The sequence below is a fragment of the Amphiprion ocellaris genome, chromosome 1 (genome assembly GCF_022539595.1).
Source record: "Amphiprion ocellaris isolate individual 3 ecotype Okinawa chromosome 1, ASM2253959v1, whole genome shotgun sequence".
Taxonomy (NCBI): Eukaryota; Metazoa; Chordata; class Actinopteri; family Pomacentridae; genus Amphiprion; species Amphiprion ocellaris.
Window position 1 is genome coordinate 22,438,426 of NC_072766.1, and position 19,903 is coordinate 22,458,328.

The 19,903-nt window shown below is 42.7% G+C and overlaps 1 protein-coding gene across 2 annotated transcripts; it reads left to right on the plus strand.

The window, feature by feature from the left end:
* The first annotated feature begins 2,789 nt into the window (after nt 1–2,789).
* On the plus strand, nt 2,790–15,287 carry sall1a (spalt-like transcription factor 1a). Of its 2 annotated transcripts, none has more exons than XM_023282813.3 (3): nt 2,790–3,684; nt 9,151–12,557; nt 13,621–15,287. In XM_023282813.3, the coding sequence occupies exons 1-3, from the start codon at nt 3,612–3,614 to the stop codon at nt 14,059–14,061; spliced, it is 3,921 nt and encodes a 1,306-aa protein (XP_023138581.2). In that variant the 5' UTR covers nt 2,790–3,611; the 3' UTR covers nt 14,062–15,287. The 2 variants fall into 2 exon arrangements, with proteins under 2 accessions (XP_023138581.2, XP_035809928.2); XM_035954035.2 differs by lacking the exon at nt 2,790–3,684 and adding an exon at nt 6,169–6,326.
* Nucleotides 15,288–19,903: the final 4,616 nt, after the last annotated feature.

Sequence of the window (19,903 nt, forward strand, 5' to 3'; positions counted from 1 at the left end):
GAGTCCTACAGTAACAGTGTGTGTGACTTGATACAAGGAAAATGTGGGCTTATTTCTTTATTTCTTTGAGCATGAGGCCAGCTTACAACAAACCCTTTAATCAAGCTCCTAATCCTTTTGAAAGACGTCAGCATTCCATTAATAAGGCCACGCACTATTTGATATTTGTGTTAGGAAAGTTGGGGGCAAAGGCTTCAGAAATTATTGTTAATCACAAATAAGGATGAATGTACATTTAGTCCGCCACAGAAGTTTGGGGATATTTATTTTTTTTAAATAAAGCATATTTAGTGAAGTTATGCTGTCTGGTTGTGTTGGCATGTATTTTATTTTTTATTTTTTTAATTCCAATGTAAAGCCAGGATTAATTTTACAGCAGAACTTGTTAGATTTTTGAACAAACGGTCTTAATTTTTGTCTTGATGTAAATCAAACCTGCCAAATTATAATTTTTTATAATTTTATTTATTTATTTATAATAACAGAAAATCATCAAGTGAACCAGTCCTGCACTCGTGACACTTGTCCATGTAAACGTTAAACCTCTACGTTTTGCCCGTTATCACTCTAGCAGACGTGCAGCTGACCCAGATGAAGGCCTGATCCAGCTCGTTGTAATTCTTTAGGCATCGCGTCGAGCAGGGAGCAGGACCGTGAATAGAAACCCACCACGTGTTGAATACGGTGTCACAGGGAAAGAAAAAAAAGAGGGGGGCTTTCTAGTTAGAAATACACTGCGTGAGGATCACTAACAGCTCCGGTTTGGGAGATTCCCTGCTTTAACTATCACATTATGCGCTCAGACGCGCAGTGTTCCTGAGCTCTATGATCAATCATGACATGTCAGTGATAATAGTGAGTGATGGCACCCGGGCCGGACCTTCTCTGTGTGGTGCGCACGGCACTGATTGCGCATAACAGACAAATGCGCACTTTTTATGCGTCAAAGGCTTCTGTCACTTTATTTGGCCAACACTGTTTTTTTCATATTATAGGCAGAAACTGGTTGTCTATTTAATTAAGTGGTAATTATTAGACTTATTTAGAGTTAAAAAAAATATTCATAATCATTAATTTTATTTATTAATATGATAAATATTTTATGTAATAATAAAGTACTGGTTGAGAATATTATTTTACCCTCACCTTCCCTCTTTAAAGGCATACTAATTTTCAATTAACTCTGCGCTGAGTATTATAAATAATTTATAATCAATAATAAGTCCAGACACATTCATGTGCTTTTAAAAAATATGTATATATATATGAAGTCAGAATTTGAAACTTTTTCAAGCGCTGGCAGTGAGTTATGTCTGCCGGGGCCCCAAACTGTGCCACTGAGCCCATGACTGTTAACACTGTATCCTCACCGTCCCGACCGAATCCCATTTAAAATGTCTCCCGCTCGGCTGGGCTGCAAATCACCCTGTTTACAATCTCACACCAACACTCACATCAATTAACTGCCCATTGATTTTCCCGCCCGGGACATTACAATATTGCAGAACCCCCTTTTTCCCCCCTCTCTCCCTGCAATTTCAACTTTGGTGCACATAATTGCATGGGGCTTTTTAACGGCGCGCGCACACACGTACACGTTTTCCCCTATTAATGATCATTTGCTGCTCGATTCTGTTACTCACAGCTCACACTTCGATTCGGTTGCCAGATATTTTCGACAGCTCAAACATGCCTCCAAAAATATGTAGCAATTTACTATCTTAAAAAAATGTATTGTTTAATTATTTGGCATAACCCATTGATAAGGCAGATCAGTCAGGGCCATCAGAGGTATTTGATTTTCTCCCCTGCTCTTTCCTTTTTTCATGAATAAGTAAATAGTAAGGCTAGTCGAAACTAAAAGATAGCTGACACAAGAGAGGACCAGATCCATCTAGCCCGCAGCTGCTCTTTAAATATTCAGTGAAAAATAATGGCATCCGAGGCATCACCTATAGTAACATTATTATCTTCATTTCTCAAAATCAGCCCGACTGAGAGCTTCGTTTATCTTTCTCAGGTAATAAATCTACTCGACTCTGCGCTCACATGAGGCTCCTGTGGGACCTCTTGCCCTCTTAAAACATCCCAACTGAAGATGCGCTCCTGTTAGTGCATTATTTAGAGCTATAATAATATTGATAACGATAATAATAAAAATAATAATCGCAGTGTGCGTGCTCTATAACTCGTTTACAGGCTTGATTAAGACATTAGTTCGTTGGGTTTGCAGCTACCAGCTGCACTATTGTCCAATTACCAATGCCTTTAAAAACTATTTGTATAAATCCAAACGTACCATAAGGCCTTTAAAAACATCCAGCATCTCATAAGGACATCATTTATGCGGGTTTTTACTAGAAATAACTCACTGAATGGCAACGAATAAAGTTTTTTGTAGTAGTTAAATATATGATGTGAAATGTCGTTGAATCCGGTTGATGCAGATGTGAAGCAGGTTTGAAAATGTTTCGACAACAAATTAAAAGCTTTTTTTCCTCCTCGTTCAGATGAACAGACGTGTGTCTCTACGATGTCTTTACCACTGATCATCCCGGCGCGCACAAAGCTTTTTGGATTTGGTGTGCGCAATCAGAGAGAGAGAGAGAGAGAGAGAGAGAGAGAGAGAAGGAGGGGAGAGGAGAGGAGAGGGAGAGCGAGGAGGGAGGGAGGGATGGAGGTGGGGGGGTGGGGTGAATAGTAGCGTGACTGAATAGCCCGGTGACCAATCAGATCGTCGATGGGCCGGGCTCCACATTTGTCCCATTGCCGCACGGGCCCTCAAAGTTTGTTTATTCGCGGAACGCAGTGTGTGATGAAAACGTGTTAGTAAGTGACCCCCCCTTTCTGCTAATCATAATCAAATGAAACTGATTGGGACGTCGCATCACACCGTGGACTTTTGGGAACGCTTACCGGTGTCATTTACGCACGGAACATGCTGGCGCGACGCTGCCTTTTAGCGCACCGGGAGCCTCGCTTCAAACTCTTCAGAGAGTAGGTGTCGGTGCGCAACACAACAAGAGCTGAATTACAACGATCCCGATGCGAGAGCGGAGGACGGACTACCGAGTTGTTTCAGAGAAGAAAGTTTGTTTGGAGATCACGGAGCGTCCCGTCACTTCCACATCTACAGGAGGAGAGAGAAACGAAGAGAGAGAGGGGGGAAAAAACTGTGATCTGCGCTTGATCAATGTGAAAGATTGAAAGATACTGTCGCAGGCATGGACTCGAGACGCTGACATCCCCCTGTAGTAGTCGAGATAAGCTTTGACTTGGCTAACAGAAGGGGTTAAACCGTATCTAAAGGGAGTTTGGAAAACCCAGCCTTTCTTCCCCATACGGATCAACTCATTGGGTGGGAGCTGAGAGAGAGACAAGAGTCCCCAGCAAATCAGGAGCTAATTGATTAAAGAGACTTCATTTGAATAGGAGGGGGGCTGGCGAGGTGCCAATCGCCTTTCAAAGAAGCCCCCCCGTATGATTAATCGCAGAGCATTATTGATAATCATAACGGGGCACATGCGCGGTGGATGGGCTCGATTTACGTAATTTTTGAGAAGGTTTTGTAGTCATTTTTTTATTCTTTGCCTGCTGATGTGCCAGCCAGCATGTCGCGGAGAAAACAAGCGAAGCCGCAACACTTCCAATCCGACCCTCATCTGCCTTTATCGGAGCACAATGGTGAGTCCAAGTAACCTATCGCTCCTTTTATCCAAGCACCGCGAATTTCTCACACTTCTGGAGGTGTTTTCAGGCGCCTGGGCGCAGTTATCGCCGGTAAAGTTAATACTTAGAACTGAGCTGGAAACTGTTCGTTTCTTCTTTCTTTGCAAATTCCATCGTCTTCGTGATGACAGTCTGTTCCACTTTTCACAAAACTTAATGCTCCGTCCGGCTTTCTTCGCATTCATTTTATTCCAGTTTAAAGAAGAATTTGAAATCACTTTTTAAAATATATATATATTTTTTTTTTCTGCGTGTAAGAGTCCATGATCGGTATTAAACAAACTCAACCGTTATAAATAAATACATTAATTTAAGTACAGTTTCTTCGGGTTTGCGCTTCATGTGCGTGTCAAAAGTTTTGAAACTTTTAGTCTCACCTTCAGGTTTAAATCGTAAATTTAAACGAACATAAAACTCTCCAATATTCGGTGGAGTTTTCGGTTTCCCTGCGTTCTGTCTCGGTGCCTCGACATGGACCACCCTGTCGCTCCTGCCGGGACTCCAACTTTTCCTGAGTCCCGGACACACAAATTCCTCCTTCCGTGTGTTCCAGTCTTTGTTGTGTAGTCGTACAGTGTTTTCCCTCTTTTTTTAAAAAAAAGAAAATCAGTTTCAGTTAGTCATAGTTTGTTTGCGCTCCGGTGTGTTTTATTGCTGTAGGTTGGAGGAAAGAAGAGCAAACTGCTCCAGAGCGTAAATGAACAAACATCTTTCCCAGACCCTGAACCGATCTCCTCACTTTACTCATCCTTTACACTTTCTGCACAAATAGCAGCATTTAGAAGCTCAGTCGTGCTCACACCGAGACACGCACGCACAATTACACGGTCGAAGTCTGTTGTATATCAAAATACAGGATAGTTTTCCCAACCAAAATTAACAATAAGAAAAAACGGTTTGTGTATTTTCACTTGTGCGTTTTAGGCCATAAGGATTTGTGTGTGTGGATGCTTTATAAATATTTCAGTCACTGTTTTGTGCGTAAAGTCTCGCTTTTAACGGTGAAGTTGTGCACAAAATGTGAAATGAGTTTGTGCAAAGTGGCATTCAGAGGTGCAAATCCAGAAGTGTGCAGTGAAGCTCTTAGAGTTTCAAAGGGCAGCGAAAACCCGTAAACCTGCAAGTTATTGTAAATTATTTCATTTTTGTCCAAAAAACGATATTTACACGAATAAAAACTTCAATAAAACTAGAGTGTGTTAAGAATAAAGGATATCGGTAGTGAGATTTGAATTTCGTTGCAGAGCGTTGATTTGCAGCATGAATTTTTGTTGACCGACTTTTCTATCAATAAAATAATAGCGATTTCTATTTTCTGTAATTTCCAAAAATGTATTTTAATTTAAGAGAGGCTCAACTTTGTTCTGCTGTGCAGTGCGATCGAATTTGCTGCGCAAAAAAACAAAAAAATACATTTTGGTAATTTTATTTTGTAAAACAAAAAAAAAAGATTTTGCATGTCAATAATAAAAATAATGCAAATGAAATGAAAAATAAATGTAATGTATGCAAAGTAAATATTCTCAAGGCCACATGGTGTTTAATGCAGCCTGAAAATCATGTGCAGCTCATTTCAAACAAACACATTTCTTTCAGGAGAAATTCTTGCACAGAAACGATGTTTGCAGCACATTTCACGTGATTTTTAGGAACTTGATGATTATTGCAAAACCTGGCTAAATCCTTAGTGCTGTTTTTTTCAGCATTTTTCCTTTAAATCTAATAAATGTAGAGTGAATAAGAGTCACTTTTGGCACCAACCCTGGCAGACTGCAGGATGCAAAATTTCCCATTAATGCCCACTGCAGTGTCGCATGTTAAAATAGTTGCAAGTGTCCTGTGTGTGTAATTCTAAGAGCAGAGCCATGTTGTCTTCAGGTTTCGGGGGGTATTTCACTGAGACAGTGCTCATGGTAAGAGTGTGTCTGCTGGAGAGTTGTGGTATCCGGAAGTGAAACAGAAAGTCATTGTGTGTGTAGCTGAATATCAGTGATGCTAAGGGCCCTAGTTACTGGGAGGTCGGCGTGAGGGCCACAGAGGGTGGGATGTAGAGCTGTTTTAACCTTTGCCAGTGTCCCTCTGTGTGGAGGTGATCAGAGTTCAGGCCCCAGTGTGTTCCTCTCTGCCTCGCCACTGACCCTGTTGATCGGAGCTGCAGGCGGCCCAGCAAGGCCTCGGCTTTTTATTAAAGTGTGTGTGGGACTGAGGCCTTATCAATGTTGTGGCCATCCCCTGACATCCTATCAGAGTGGCCCCCCTAGAGGGGAGATTGGCAGGGCAGCCCCGTTTACACTGTTGTTCCCTGCAAACACAGAGTGCAGTCAGTTGTCATTTTGCCAGTGTTTATGTGGTGTGAGTCTAGGTGTAGCCTGAAGGACTTGCTTTGCCTTTTTTTTTCCCCTCCCCTTAAGCTTTAACCATGTCACCGGGGCAGAGCTTCTGAGATTTGAGTCTTGTCCTGGACCACGGCAGCTTTAGTGGAACCCCATCTAGTGTTCAGTGGGATGAGTCCTGAGGGCTGGAGACGATGTGAGCAGAAACCCTCCTGAAGTTACAAGTGTCAAGAGGCTCACAGAGGCCCCCTGCGAAAAAATAATGTAGGAACTCTCAAAGCTCTCCGTCAACTTTTTCAACTAATCCTCGCTTTCTTGTCTCTCATATTCAGACTTTGGTCAGTCTCTTCGAGGCTCTGTCCTCTTGCTCTTTGTCTTTCCTGACACCCTTTTAGCCCTCCGCACTGCTTACATTGTGCTTTTGATAGAGGTTCTATAGAAGTTTTACAGACTCCTTCTTCATACCAGCTTGACTTTATCTTAATTTTAATTCGAAGTTAATCCTTTCTATTTTGGGAATTAAGCCTAATGCTAGCGTCTGCGCTGTTTGCTATACTTATGTGGACAGTGGATTTGTAGTGAAGCATTGATTTAGTTTTGATCGTTTTTTGATCGTTGAGTAAAGGAAGACAAAGTATTTTAAGACAAAGTAAGAGCAAATCTTTATGCGCGTAAGCACTGAAATTATTGATGAAATGATTCTTAGGTTTTGCATTTGTAAGGGCCTTATTATCATTTTTTTCCTCTCACATTCCAAACTTAAGATAGAGTTGGAGAAGAGGACACCGTCCAATGCTGCATTGCACAAGTTTGATGAAAATGCTTTGCTCTACTTCCTAAATTAGTGATACAGAAATGCATCATTTTGGGGGAAAACATATGACATTTATAATCGCGGTAATTTTCTATTCTAATGATAATTTTATTATTATAAATAAATTTGCGTGTTCAGCACAGCATTATTTAAAACCTATGTAGGATTTTTTTAAAGTTGTACTGTGCACAAAATATTATTTAAATCTTTGGAAATTATTTTAATTAAAGGAACACACTTAAACCATTTCTGAAGTATGAGTGTGAATGAAATGGTAAATTAATTCCATTTCAGAACACACTAATTGTTTCCCATTTTGTACATGCATGGTGTGTAGTGTATTTCTTTGTGGAGCTCACACCCTATGCATGTAAGTGCAAACACACATATTTTAGTAATGATTAACTCTGCATCTTCCAGATGTTTGTGAAGCAGTTTTTCTATTTGTATATTCTCCCATTTTCATCCCGCTCAGTGTTATATGATTGGATTTTCTTCACACTAATTCATGTACAGTCAGCCTTGAGAGAAGAGAAAAGGTGTTTATTTAATCCTCACATTTCTCACACTATGAATCAAACACATTTTTTCAAAATTAACGCTCGGGGTGTAGGTAGGCGGGTGGGTGGAAGGGGGGATTTAACATGAAAAGTTATCATTAAAGTTGAGTCTTCCCTGTTTGCATGGTTTGGTGGTGTGAGGGCTAGGGTTTACTGTCATGGCAACTTTGCGTTATCTGATGTCTCTGAGCAGAGAAACATTGAGGGAGATAATCCCTGAATTAAACAGGATCTGCTTTGAGTCGACTGAGATGAGCAGGGCCAGGCTGTGCCGACGATCCCCGCCGCTCCCATGCTGCGCGAACAATGGGAAGGCATCCTGTCTCTCTGTGGGGCAGGGCTGCACTTCTCTGGGTTTCATTTGCAAATGAATTCTTGGCCCTGATGAAAGTGTTGAGGGGCCAGAGCCACAATGAAAGGGATTCATAGAGAAATGCAATTTGTAAATCAACTTGTATGTTAAATAGCGAGATTTTAGTGTGACAAAGAGGGAAGTGAATGAGGAAAGTCTGGAACACAGCAGTGGCTCTGGGGGCAGGGTGTCGTCTTGCCTTTTCACTCCCCGACTCATTCTGTTTATTAAAATGGAAAATTTAAAAAAAAAAAAAAAAACTGTTTCTGTGCGCATTTGAGAAGGTGGTCATTACTTTAGAATTTTTATCTGAGTATTGACAGAAGTTGCTCTGTCTGTATCGCTTGTTCTGTGAGCTGGCGTGTCCAGTTTCTCAGTTTTGGCAAGTTTGTGATGCATGCCTTCTGATGCACCGCCCTGCTCCTCAGTTTGGTTTAGCTTCCTTTAGTTATTCATTCAAACATATTTTTCTTTTTTCCGTTGCTTTTTTTTTCCCACAGTAATTTACATATGACTGCCTTTTCTGTGGCTGATAATGTTTCGAGGTCAAAGTTTTTTCACCATTATAGAAGAAAAGTGCAGTGGCTTGACAATTGAATGTATTTTCCACTCTTTTCATTAAGTGGCCTAAATTTTGACCATGGCAAATAATTCATATCATAGGCATTAAAATAGTCACTTTACTTTTAAATTCTTTATTTTTTTCCTTTTCTTTTTGCTTTATTGTGTTTGGTGTGTGCATGCAGCAGTCTGCATGCCACAGGCTCTGTTGTTCGTGTCTCACTGTGATTGTGGGCTGAGTGGATACAAATTAGTTTAGTGACATAGATAACCTGTCCAAGATGCCCATAGTTGGCTGAAAATGAGCAAAGTTGACAGCAAATTGAAAGTCTAATAAGTCCTTCAAATGCTTGATTTGCACCGAGTGGACAAGTAGACTTTGAAGGGCATGGAATATAGGAAATCAATGCCTTTCTATGAAATTTCATTAAGACGCAATGTCCTCGCTTCACTCTAGTCTATATTTTGATGGATTATCTGGAGAAAATGATTACCTTTGGTTGGGCTGATGAAACCCAGATGTACATCTTCAAAGATCACTTTTAAGCAATATTTGAGTAGTTCCCATTGATTTTGTATCCCCTCTTATCATGTTTCAGAGACCACTGCATTGAATAAGGCCTTTTCTCATTTGTGTTGGCCTATTGTTGCCTTTCGATCGTTGTTTTTGTGAACACATCAAAAGGATAAGTGTAAAACTGATTAACTTAAGATTAACAACAATGGAATTTGAGGAGATAAAGCTGCTTCTTCAGCTGCAAAACATTTCTAATCACTAATCCTCTGTTTCCTCTTTTTCAGGGGACTCAGAACTTTGCTCCGAGGAACCCCCCTGCAAGGAGTCAGACGCCCATGTCTGTCGCAGATGTTGTGCTGAGTTCTTTGAACTATCAGATCTCGAGGAACACCAGAAGAATTGCACTAAGAATCAGTTAGTTCTAATAGTGAATGAAAATCCTGCCTCCCCTGCCGGAACTTTCTCGCCTGGGTCTCCTCCCCATAATCCCGATGACCAGATGAATGAGACAGCTAATAACACTGATCAAACAGAGTGCAGCGACCTTTTGGAGCCTAACACTCTTGAAAAAGACGAATCTATGGACGTGGATGTGTCTGGAATGAGCAGCGGTCATGAAGAGGAAGGCAGTCACACAGAGAGCGGGAGCCCCATTAATACAGTCAGCAGCCATGCTAGCAGGGGCACCTCTGGCCCTGCCGTAGGTACTTCAGCTATCTCTGCCTCGCTACCTCAGCTCAGTAACCTAACTGAACTGGGGAACTTCTCAATGATCAACAGCAATGTCATAATTGAAAATCTACAGAGCACCAAGGTGGCGGTGGCCCAGTTCTCCCAAGAAGCTCGTTCCACAGGGGGCCCCAGGGTGGCAGTGCCAGCCCTGATGGAGCAGCTATTAGCCCTGCAACAGCAACAGATCCACCAGCTGCAACTTATCGAGCAGATTCGCCATCAGATACTGCTTCTGGCCTCCCAGTCCCCAGAATTGCAGGTACCCCCAACTTCTGCTCCAGGCACAATGGGGCCTGCTGCCAGCCCACTGACCACACTCAGCTCACATCTCTCCCAACAGCTGGCTGCAGCCGCAGGCCTAGCACAGAACCTGGCCAGTCAGTCAGCCAGTATTAGCAGCCTAAAGCAGCTGGCTGCAGCAGCACAGCTACCTCAGTCCAACCCAAGCAGCAGTGAGACATCTCAGAACGTTACCACACTGGGGCCATCAACAGTCAATCCCCAGTCCTCTGACAAGAGGCCGAGTCACATGAGCAGCCTCCACTCTCAGCTAAGCAACTCCTCACTAGCTAAGTCATCAACGCCAGCATTTGGAATAGGTAGCTTGTTAAGCTCTGCAGTGAATCCCCTTCTACCTCAGCCCCCTCCTGGAAACCCCATGTTCTCCAGCTCTCTGCCCAGTGTTGGCACCACCGTAGAGGACCTCAACTCTTTAGCAGCTTTGGCTCAGCAGAGGAAAGGCAAGCCGCTAAATGTCACTTCATTTGAGCAGAAGAGCAGCTCTGATGATGCTTTCTTCAAACATAAGTGCAGATTTTGTGGCAAGGTGTTTGGAAGTGACAGTGCCTTGCAAATCCACCTGCGCTCTCACACTGGCGAGAGACCATACAAGTGTAATATCTGTGGCAACCGCTTCTCCACCCGTGGTAACCTGAAGGTGCATTTCCAACGTCATAAAGAAAAATACCCACACATCCAGATGAACCCCTACCCTGTTCCTGAGCATTTAGACAACATACCAACGAGCACTGGCATTCCATACGGCATGTCTATGCCCCCTGAGAAGCCTGTCACTAGCTGGCTGGACAGCAAACCAGTTTTGCCCACTTTGACATCCTCAGTCGGCATGCTGCTGCCACCAACCATGCCGAGCCTGCCACATTTCATCAAGAAGGAAGATCATTCAATAGCCATAACTAGCCCGTCTGTTACTGCAAAGAGTGACTCAGGTGCTGCTGAGCCTTTAGCTAAAAGTAATGATGGAGTGTCTGAAGAGGGTGAAGGTGCAACTTTGCCTACCTCAAATGGAAAAACTGAAGAAGGCAGCCACTCCTCAGGCTTCATAACAAATGTGAGCTCTGCCTCAGAGAGCGCTACTGAGTACACAACATCTAACAGCCCCCCCATGATGACCAACCCGCTCATGCCTCTCATGTCTGATCAGTTCAAGGCTAAGTTCCCCTTTGGAGGTATTCTGGATCCTCTCCAGGGGTCCGAGACTTCCAAACTGCAGCAGCTTGTGGAGAACATTGATAGGAAGGTGACAGACCCAAACGAATGTGTCATCTGCCACCGGGTGCTGAGCTGCCAAAGTGCTCTGAAAATGCACTATCGCACTCACACTGGGGAAAGGCCGTTCAAGTGTAAAATCTGTGGCAGGGCGTTTACCACCAAGGGAAATCTTAAGACCCACTACAGCGTCCATAGGGCCATGCCTCCTCTAAGAGTCCAACACTCCTGCCCTATTTGTCAGAAGAAGTTCACGAATGCTGTGGTTCTACAGCAGCATATTCGTATGCACATGGGTGGGCAGATACCTAACACCCCTTTGCCAGAGAGTTATCCAGAGTCCATGGCCTCTGACACCGGCTCATTTGAGGAGAGAAACTTTGATGATCTGGACACTTTCTCTGATGACAATATTGAAGGAATGGAAGAGGGCCCAGATAGCAGTGTGCCGGACACACCCAGGTCAGCTGATGCTTCCCATGACAGCCTATGTAACTCCCCAATTCCCCCTGAAATGGCTAGCCAGGAGGGGCAAGAGAAGAATGGCCAAGAGAATGCCAATAATAATGAAATGGAGGTGCTCCAAGCCAGCCAACTGAAGGCTACTGCAAATGGCTTAGCTGAGGGGGATTGCCTCACCAATGACTCCTCATCTCTGGGAGGGGATGTTGAAAGCCAAAGCGCCGGGAGTCCAGCTGTGTCAGAATCTACCTCCTCCATGCAGGCGCCATCCCCCACTAGCATGCATCCACAACTACGTAAATCCCCCAGCCTCGAAGAAAGGCACCAGAGGGCCTTATCCTTGGACTACAGCAGTGCAAGCCTCTTGCACTCTCACCCCTCGAACATCGGAGCGCTGGACCTGACATCTGTCAATCCTTCAAAAGACCCTATGGGCATGATATTCCCCTTCCGTGAGCGTAGCATCATCAAGAACACATCCTGTGACATCTGTGGGAAGACCTTTGCTTGTCAGAGTGCCTTGGACATTCACTATCGAAGCCATACCAAAGAACGACCATTTATTTGCACGGCATGCAACAGGGGTTTCTCCACCAAGGGCAACCTCAAGCAGCACATGTTAACCCATCAAATGAGAGACCTGCCCTCCCAGCTCTTTGAGCCATCAAATACCAGCCTGTCCTCCAGCCCAACACCTTCCCTCCTCTCTGTTGGGTCTCTTAAACCAGAGGTCAACGGCTTCCTGCATGGCCTCCACCCAGAGAACAAGGACATGCCCTCTGGCTTGGTCACATCATCTGCCTCCACTTCCCCAGTGCTCTCCGCTGCTCCGCCACGAAGGACACCCAAGCAACATTTCTGCAACACCTGCGGGAAATGTTTCTCCTCCTCCAGTGCTCTGCAGATCCACGAGAGAACCCACACAGGGGAAAAGCCCTTTGCCTGCAGCATCTGTGGTCGAGCTTTCACCACCAAAGGAAACCTCAAGGTAAATGTCGAAACACCCAGAAAACTGTTGGTCTCCTAAAAGTTTGTGCGTGAGAACGTTGGTGAAAAATGAGTCTCGGAGCAACTATTTAGTTTTTATATGGCATGTCAGTGCACCAGGCATCAAGAGGTAGTAGTGTTCTATAATTAATGAAAGGAACAGCTTTGTGAGAAAAAAAATTACCTTAGTGGAAAGGCTGAATCACTCAACTAATATGATTATTGGGGAGGAATTCCAGAGTGCGATCAGCTAAGAATGATTCCGTGCACTGAATGAATTATCAGAGGTAATCACTGTGAAAGAGGCTTGTCTGTATTTTTCCATAACGGATTCTGTGAAAAATGTCACAGGCCTAAATAATTAAGAGAATGATCTGCTCAGGGATCTACAGAAACTTGGGTAAATTATGCCGACTTAATATAACATTATGTTGGTTATTTTTCAGTGTGTTAATCCCTAATCCTAGAGAGGAATTTAGGATACATGTTAATTTATAAAGATCATAGTAAATCAAGCTGTTGGTTGATACTGATCTTACACAGGGATACTTGTTTCTAATTAAACTAGCCTCACCACAGTAAACAGAGTAAAGCTTCTTAACATTTTTGCAAAAAATTGTATGTAAAATACATTAAAACACAATTATTTAGTTGCATCAGGGATTATGAAGGAGAAAAAATGTTGTCTTTGTTTTAGAAAGGGTTTGGGCAGAGGTGAAATGTCACATTTAATACCGGCTGCAGCAATGAAACTGGACAGTGTAATTTTAGCTCAACCGGTGTGGTCCCCTTGTGAGATGAGCAAATTAAAGTTTAGATTAAACAGCATGTATCAGTCTTGCCAAAATAAGATGTTTACACCATGTTGGTACCTCTCACAGCAGAGTCAGCCAACCGGTCTGCTGCACTCAGGGTGTGAAGCTATTTTAATTCACAGTCGAGCATTATTATTATTTTTTCCATTGCATCATCTCATGTGCAGCTCTTATGGCCAAGTTTGTAAACATCACTAATTTTCATCCCTCTCATTGCTCTGTCTCTCTCCTCCCTCTTTGTCTGTGTAGGTTCACATGGGCACACACATGTGGAACAGCGCTCCCGCCAGACGTGGCCGCAGGCTCTCCGTGGATGGGCCAATGGCCTTCCTGGGCACCAACCCAGTCAAGTTTCCTGAGATCTTCCAGAAGGACATGGCATCGAGGGCGAGCAATGGGGACCCGGCCAGTTTCTGGAACCAGTACGCTGCAGCCTTCTCCAACGGCCTGGCAATGAAGACAAATGAAATCTCTGTTATCCAGAATGGAGGCATCCCACCCATGTCCGGTGGTGTGGGGAATGGGGGCAGCTCTCCTATAGGTGGCCTGACCGGCAGCCTAGACAAGCTACACAGCACGGAGCCCAATGCTGCTCTGGCTGGCCTGGAGAAAATGGCCAACACAGAGAACGGGGCTCATTTCCGGTTCACACGCTTCATGGAGGACAATAAAGAAATTGTCACCAATTAGGGTGTTTGTCCTCGTGCTGGGCACAGCCACATGAAGATGCCTAAAAGCAAACTGTACACATATGTAGACACACAGACGAAGAGAAAGGAAGAGAACAAGACAGGGACAAAATCAACTGAACTGCTTTGCCCGCCATTGAATCTTTACGAACATGAGTGTGAAGACAAGTTGCTTTTTTTTGTACAATGTACATGTTATAGTTTTAAGGAGCTTATTTATTAGTGATTATAACCTTGCTTGAAACCAAGTGGAAGCATTAACAGTTAGGTTTTGTTTATTTTAAAGCCAGAATGGGTATGTATGGTTGCTTTAAAAATGTGCTTTTGAAACTTAGAATATCTGGTTAGATAACTTTACCTTGGCATTAAGTTATTTTCTGTCTGTAGTAGCTATAACCGAACTGTCTATGTTCATGTGATGCATTAGCCCTGTAATAAGCAAACAGACTTGCTGTAAATAATGTACACTGATCTTCTGTAGATGGTCTAACATCTGTGTGTTCACCCCCCCCCCTCCCCTCATCGAAACAAAACAATGAAATTCAGGCAAGGGACTAAATGATGTGGTAGTTCCTCTCTTTCCAGTTGTTATTTACCTTTATCTTATTTAAGTAAGACAAAACGTTGAAGTTTGCTACATTTCAATGGTTTCTTTAGTGTTAACTTGTTTTGTTGTTACAGTGTCTGTGTATTGTACTTTCTACTTTTTGTTTACTTCAATATTCTTTTCCCACAGTCTTCTTTTTTTGTTCTATTTTGGTGTTATTGAGAGCAAGACAGTTACTAAGAGGGGAACATTTGGTCTGGCCTGTTTTCCTGGTTTTTGCAACTGAGGCAGCCAATCAAGTGAGAAGGATTCTCTTTTAGTTTCTCAGCTGGATTTCCACGTTGCTGCTATGTCCCAGCATCCTCACTGACATCAAGTGCAAAGTTATGTGTTGAAGCTTCTGTAAATACGTTCAGATGTGGAAATACAAACTCCCTCGCAAAGAAAATGTACATATAGCTCACACAAGAAGTCCATCATGGCCAGGGGACAAAATGATAGTGTTTTTATAAATATAAATATATATCGGGTTTGACAACCTTCGGACTGTTACATGCACTTTCTTGGAAAGTTGGAAGATCTTTATGGGTCCAGTTTCTCTACACTTTAATACCTACTAACAACTAAGATACTGTAATTCTTTACTCTAATAATCAAATACATCAGTTTTCCAAAAGAAACTTTGTGTGTTTGTGTGCTTTTATTTATTCGTGCCGCAACAATCCTCATTTTTTAAGAGCAGAAATAAAAATGATAGTTTTTTTTTTGTTTTTAACTTGTGCGTAATTGGTCCTGGTTGCGCAGCTCTTTTCTGTCCGTTCGCACTGACGCGCAGCGGTGAAAGCAGTCACTAATTTATTTTAAATGATCGCAGTTTTAACCTCATAATTTCCTATGCCAGTCTTGGAAAGCACTGTGAATGGCTAATCCTCGGAATCGAGTTGATTCGAGGCTTTTTACGCGTAAAGGAAAAGCTTCACTCGTCAAATGTATTTATACGCCAATAAATAAAATTGTAATATAAATAAAAAGGGGACAAAGCAGATTATTTTGTCTGGAGCATATAGTTAAGTAGACACAAATCAACATTAACACTATTCAGGTGTCGGCATTTTATATGTCTTTGAGAGAAATTTTTTCTACGTTTCATTAAGAGCGCGACGTGTGTCATTAATTATCTCAAAGCTCCAAAAGAAGTTGTCAAACACGATCACACGGCTATCCGCGTAAAGCTTTTGACGACTTTAAAGGCGTTTGCTTTGCATTTTCTTTCTTTTTTTATTATTCAAACTGAAAATTTTCCTCTTTTGTATTTCAACAGCTGCATTTAATTTAACACATCGTTGCACATCCTGCAATACAGGATCTGTTAATTTCTGTCCAGCATCCTCGGCGCTGCGCTCCCACTCCTCCTCGCCACAAAGCCCAAATCCCCAATATTTACGTTTTAGATTTCAAGACGTCGGGGCTAAATGATCCTTGCCCACAGTGCCTGTTTTCTTTTTAACAGTCACATCTGCTCCGCTGAGCTGTGTTTGTGCAGCACATCGGCTTCAAGAGAGATTCCTTCAAAGGACAGAAAGAAAAACAAAACTGATTCACATTCCTGCCTAATTATGACAAATATTTCTTATTCTAAATCTGATTTATATAGTAAATTCTGCAGTATTATTATTATTATTATTATTATTATTATTATTATTATTAGTATACATGAATTGTTTTGTTTTATTGTAATTAATAATCTAACTGAATATATTTAAATGCATTTCCAATGCATTAGATTGTTGATGGTGAGCTTGCAGTAATAGTTCTAGCCTTGGCTGAATCAACAGTATATAATATATACATATATACATGTTTTTTGGGTAAAACCCTGATCTTTTTCCATGCCTGCTGCTCACAGGTGAGGAGCATAAACATACAGGAGTACATGCATGCTTTAGCTCTGTGTGAGTCATCCGTCCACTAAACATGCACTGGGCTGCTGCCTCTCGGCTCCTTGCTTAAGTATCGATTGAGCTGTGCAGTATTACAGAAACACTTGAATCTCAGGTGGCAGGAATGTGTACAATTGATCTCTTCCACTGTGGCTCCCAGCAGTGGCTTTTTTGCTCCACAACACAGAGCACCACAGGAAGAGCCGAGCGAACACACTGAAACACAATCGCTGCAGACTGAGAGGGCTGTCCCAGTCTGCCCTGCTCACTGTCACTATTTATTGTGGTGCTGTGAGTCTCGTCCACTGCTCTGTAGCTACACTGACACTGTGCTTTCAGACTACAGAGACTGTATCCACTATATTAAATTATAAGCACATTTCACAGCTACACAAACAGACACACACATACATATTTGGATTTATTTTCGACATCTTCTCTAATGTTGTTTTTTTTATTTTAGGGACACTGTTTTTTTTTTTTCCTCATTTGAGCTAAATGGCTTGATGGCCTTTTGCTGCAGCGTCTGGAGAGAATGGGAACCATCAGCAAAGAAACATTACTCTCTTTAGCTGTAAGCCACTCCTGTCCACTTACTGTACACTTGAAGGTTCATTAAAGGCTTGGCTTTGAGTAAAGGCTGTGTACACAGCTGCCACGCTGCAAAAAAGAAATAAAATCATTTGTTTCCAGTGTGAGTTAACTTGTGTAAAATCCTTTCATACACATATTGGTATAATTCTAGATGAGAATCAATTAACGTTTGCTTTCTGATCTAAAATTTTCCCAATGCTTTGCAAGGGCTTGGATTTTTCTAGCAATGAATTAAACTAAATGGTGTCATGGAAATAATTGTGTAAACTTAAAAAGGGGAATTTCTCATAATTTCTCATTATGTAAGGAAACTGAGCATAGAAGATAAATTGTTACTTTAAGCTAAATTGATTGAGAAACAGTGTATGGCCTTCCAAAGTGACAGCAAGTTTACATGGGTCATGTGCTGTGTGTGTTCACTCTAATCTCTCAGGAAAATAAAAACAAAAAATACGAAAATAAGAAACAAGCAAGTCTTTGTTGAGTTTTGGTGTCAGGCTCGAGTAAAGTCAGGAGTTAAATCTGTTTAATGTCTGTCGTTCCTCTTCACTGACGTCCTTCAGTGTGCAGGTCAGGCTGGGATGAAGCTGCACGGAGGCGATCTTGGGAAGCTGGAGCTCCCTCCCACATCATCTGCCTTGTGCTGTCAGCCCTCCTGAGTCGATACAAACCGTAGCCTGGGGCCCGGCCTGGACTCCCCACTGAGGTTCTGGCCTACCGCTGGGAGATCAAAGACCCACCGAGAACAATGGTAAGCCGGCCGAGGTTCACTTTCCTTGGATGCTCTGCCACACCTGCCCACACTGTCAATCACACTCAGGTGATGGACCTGCTTACTCTCTGTAATAACATACCTCTGTGGTGTTTTACACATGTTCATGGGGAAATAAAAACTTTGTCCAACAGTCATCTCCTCTTGGCTTTGTGGTCTTTTTCTTAAAAACTCCAATATGTCATGTGTTTCTGACTGTTTAATGAGCTTTCATTTATCTGTGTGTGTCATTATCCAGTAGTCTCGTGGTGCCTTTATTTTCCCTAATATGGCCTGAAATAGCATTTTTTGTATGTTTGAAAAAGTCTAATTTGTGTTGTCATTTTCCTCCAGCCATTCCACGCTGCTTTTATCTCCTTGTGGTTCTCATCGGGCTTCCTGTGGAAAATGGAGATTGTCTGCAGCGTGTACACAGCTGCTTAGAAGACAAGACCTCCACATCGTAGGTACAAACATGAAGCAGTATTTTACAGGCCTGTGTGCTTTCACGTTATTGCAGAGGAGAATACAGAGTCTTGTAGGTAATATCCATCTGCCAAAAACTTTACTCCCGTTTCGTCTACATGTAAGTTCTGCTTTGGAGTTATAAGGGTTTGGACTTTTTTTTGCATGGTTTATTTTTATGGCACAGCAATCTGGAAACTATTCAAATGTCAAGGTCATTTATCTTGCAGTTCATCCACTCCTTGCCTTTTGTGTGGTGAGAAAGAGAGGCACAGGCCCATATTGCATTTCATGACCTATTGTGTCAAAGGAGTAGCCAGACAAACAGGTGGGAGCCCTAATGTGAGCTCTTCGTGGACCAGACTCACCAAACTTGAGGCTCCCTGGGCCATTCTTTAATAAGGCACTCATGCTTGCAGAACGGCCACAGAGCTCTGTTTCCCTCATCGTCAGATGGGAACCTTCAGGGATGCTAATGAACATACAGTGAGGGTTTGTCTCACGCACAGTGCTCCTGCTATCTGCGTCTCCCAGTTTATCATCACTGCTGAAATTGCAAGGCCGTTTTACTGGGCCTTTACAACAGGGGAGACATTTAGCCCATTGTGATGCTAATTCTTTAAAATTTGATGTCTAGGGTTTGTGCTTTCAGGTCAGGGTAGGTTTATGAGACTGGGTCTTTTGACGGAGTACAAGCACCTTTTTTGTTATCACAGAAAAACCTGCAGTCACGGGTTGTCCTCCTTGCCCCCAAAGGCAAATTTAATTTAATGTGCATTTCCATTTTAAGATGAATCACAAGTTTCCTTGTATTGTACAGTAGAATGGAGACAGATCGTCTTTCTTTGGTTTTAAAGAACAGCTTCCAGATTAAGTAGGCTGATTGTGGCCCTTTCACCATCAGAATTACGGTTGGTAACCCTAGCCAGGCCTGTCTGCTCTGGGGCTTAAACACACACACAGTTGGGGACACTCTCTGTTAATGTCATCTCACAGATTCAGTTTCCTCATCACAATCTTACCTCGAGTCCCACAACCTCTGACACATACTCTTATTCGTTCTCACAGTGTCAAAGCATGCTAGTGAGATGGAGAGATATTCTGCGGCCACGGAATGAGATATTGATATTGAGAACATGGCAAGACGGGATGTCAGAGAGACTAGGAAGAAGCCTTTCAGACTCTTGTCAGGTGTGTTTGATTCCATAGGTGCACAGAAGAGATGTCTTGAGTTTATTGAATTTGTCATTTTCGGCCTGGGAGTGAAAAGGGCACCTGTGTGCCGCCGTATGCCCCCACACCAGGACCGCCACCCGCATCACGCGATGACAGCTGATGTGCAGGGACAACCCTGAAGCAGTTGATTTTTTTTTTCCTTTTTTTTGAAAGCAGTCCATCATTCTCGGTGTACATTATTCATCAGGGAAACAGCTGAAAGGATATTTACTTTGTCAATTTTCTCATAAAGGCCTCCTCGGGCACAAAAAAAGTCACCCGGGGTTACTGCAAGAAAATCGTAGCTATTTCAGAGGCAGGTTCAGTGCTC

What these genes read in the sequence shown, in the direction of transcription:
- sall1a (XM_023282813.3), top strand. Translation starts at nt 3,612, where the DNA reads ATGTCGCGGAGAAAACAAGCGAAGCCGCAACACTTCCAATCCGACCCT. An exon ending in GCCTTTATCGGAGCACAATG is followed by an intron (nt 3,685 to 9,150) that starts GTGAGTCCAAGT and finishes CCTCTTTTTCAG; the next exon opens with GGGACTCAGAACTTTGCTCC. An exon ending in CCACCAAAGGAAACCTCAAG is followed by an intron (nt 12,558 to 13,620) that starts GTAAATGTCGAA and finishes TTGTCTGTGTAG; the next exon opens with GTTCACATGGGCACACACAT.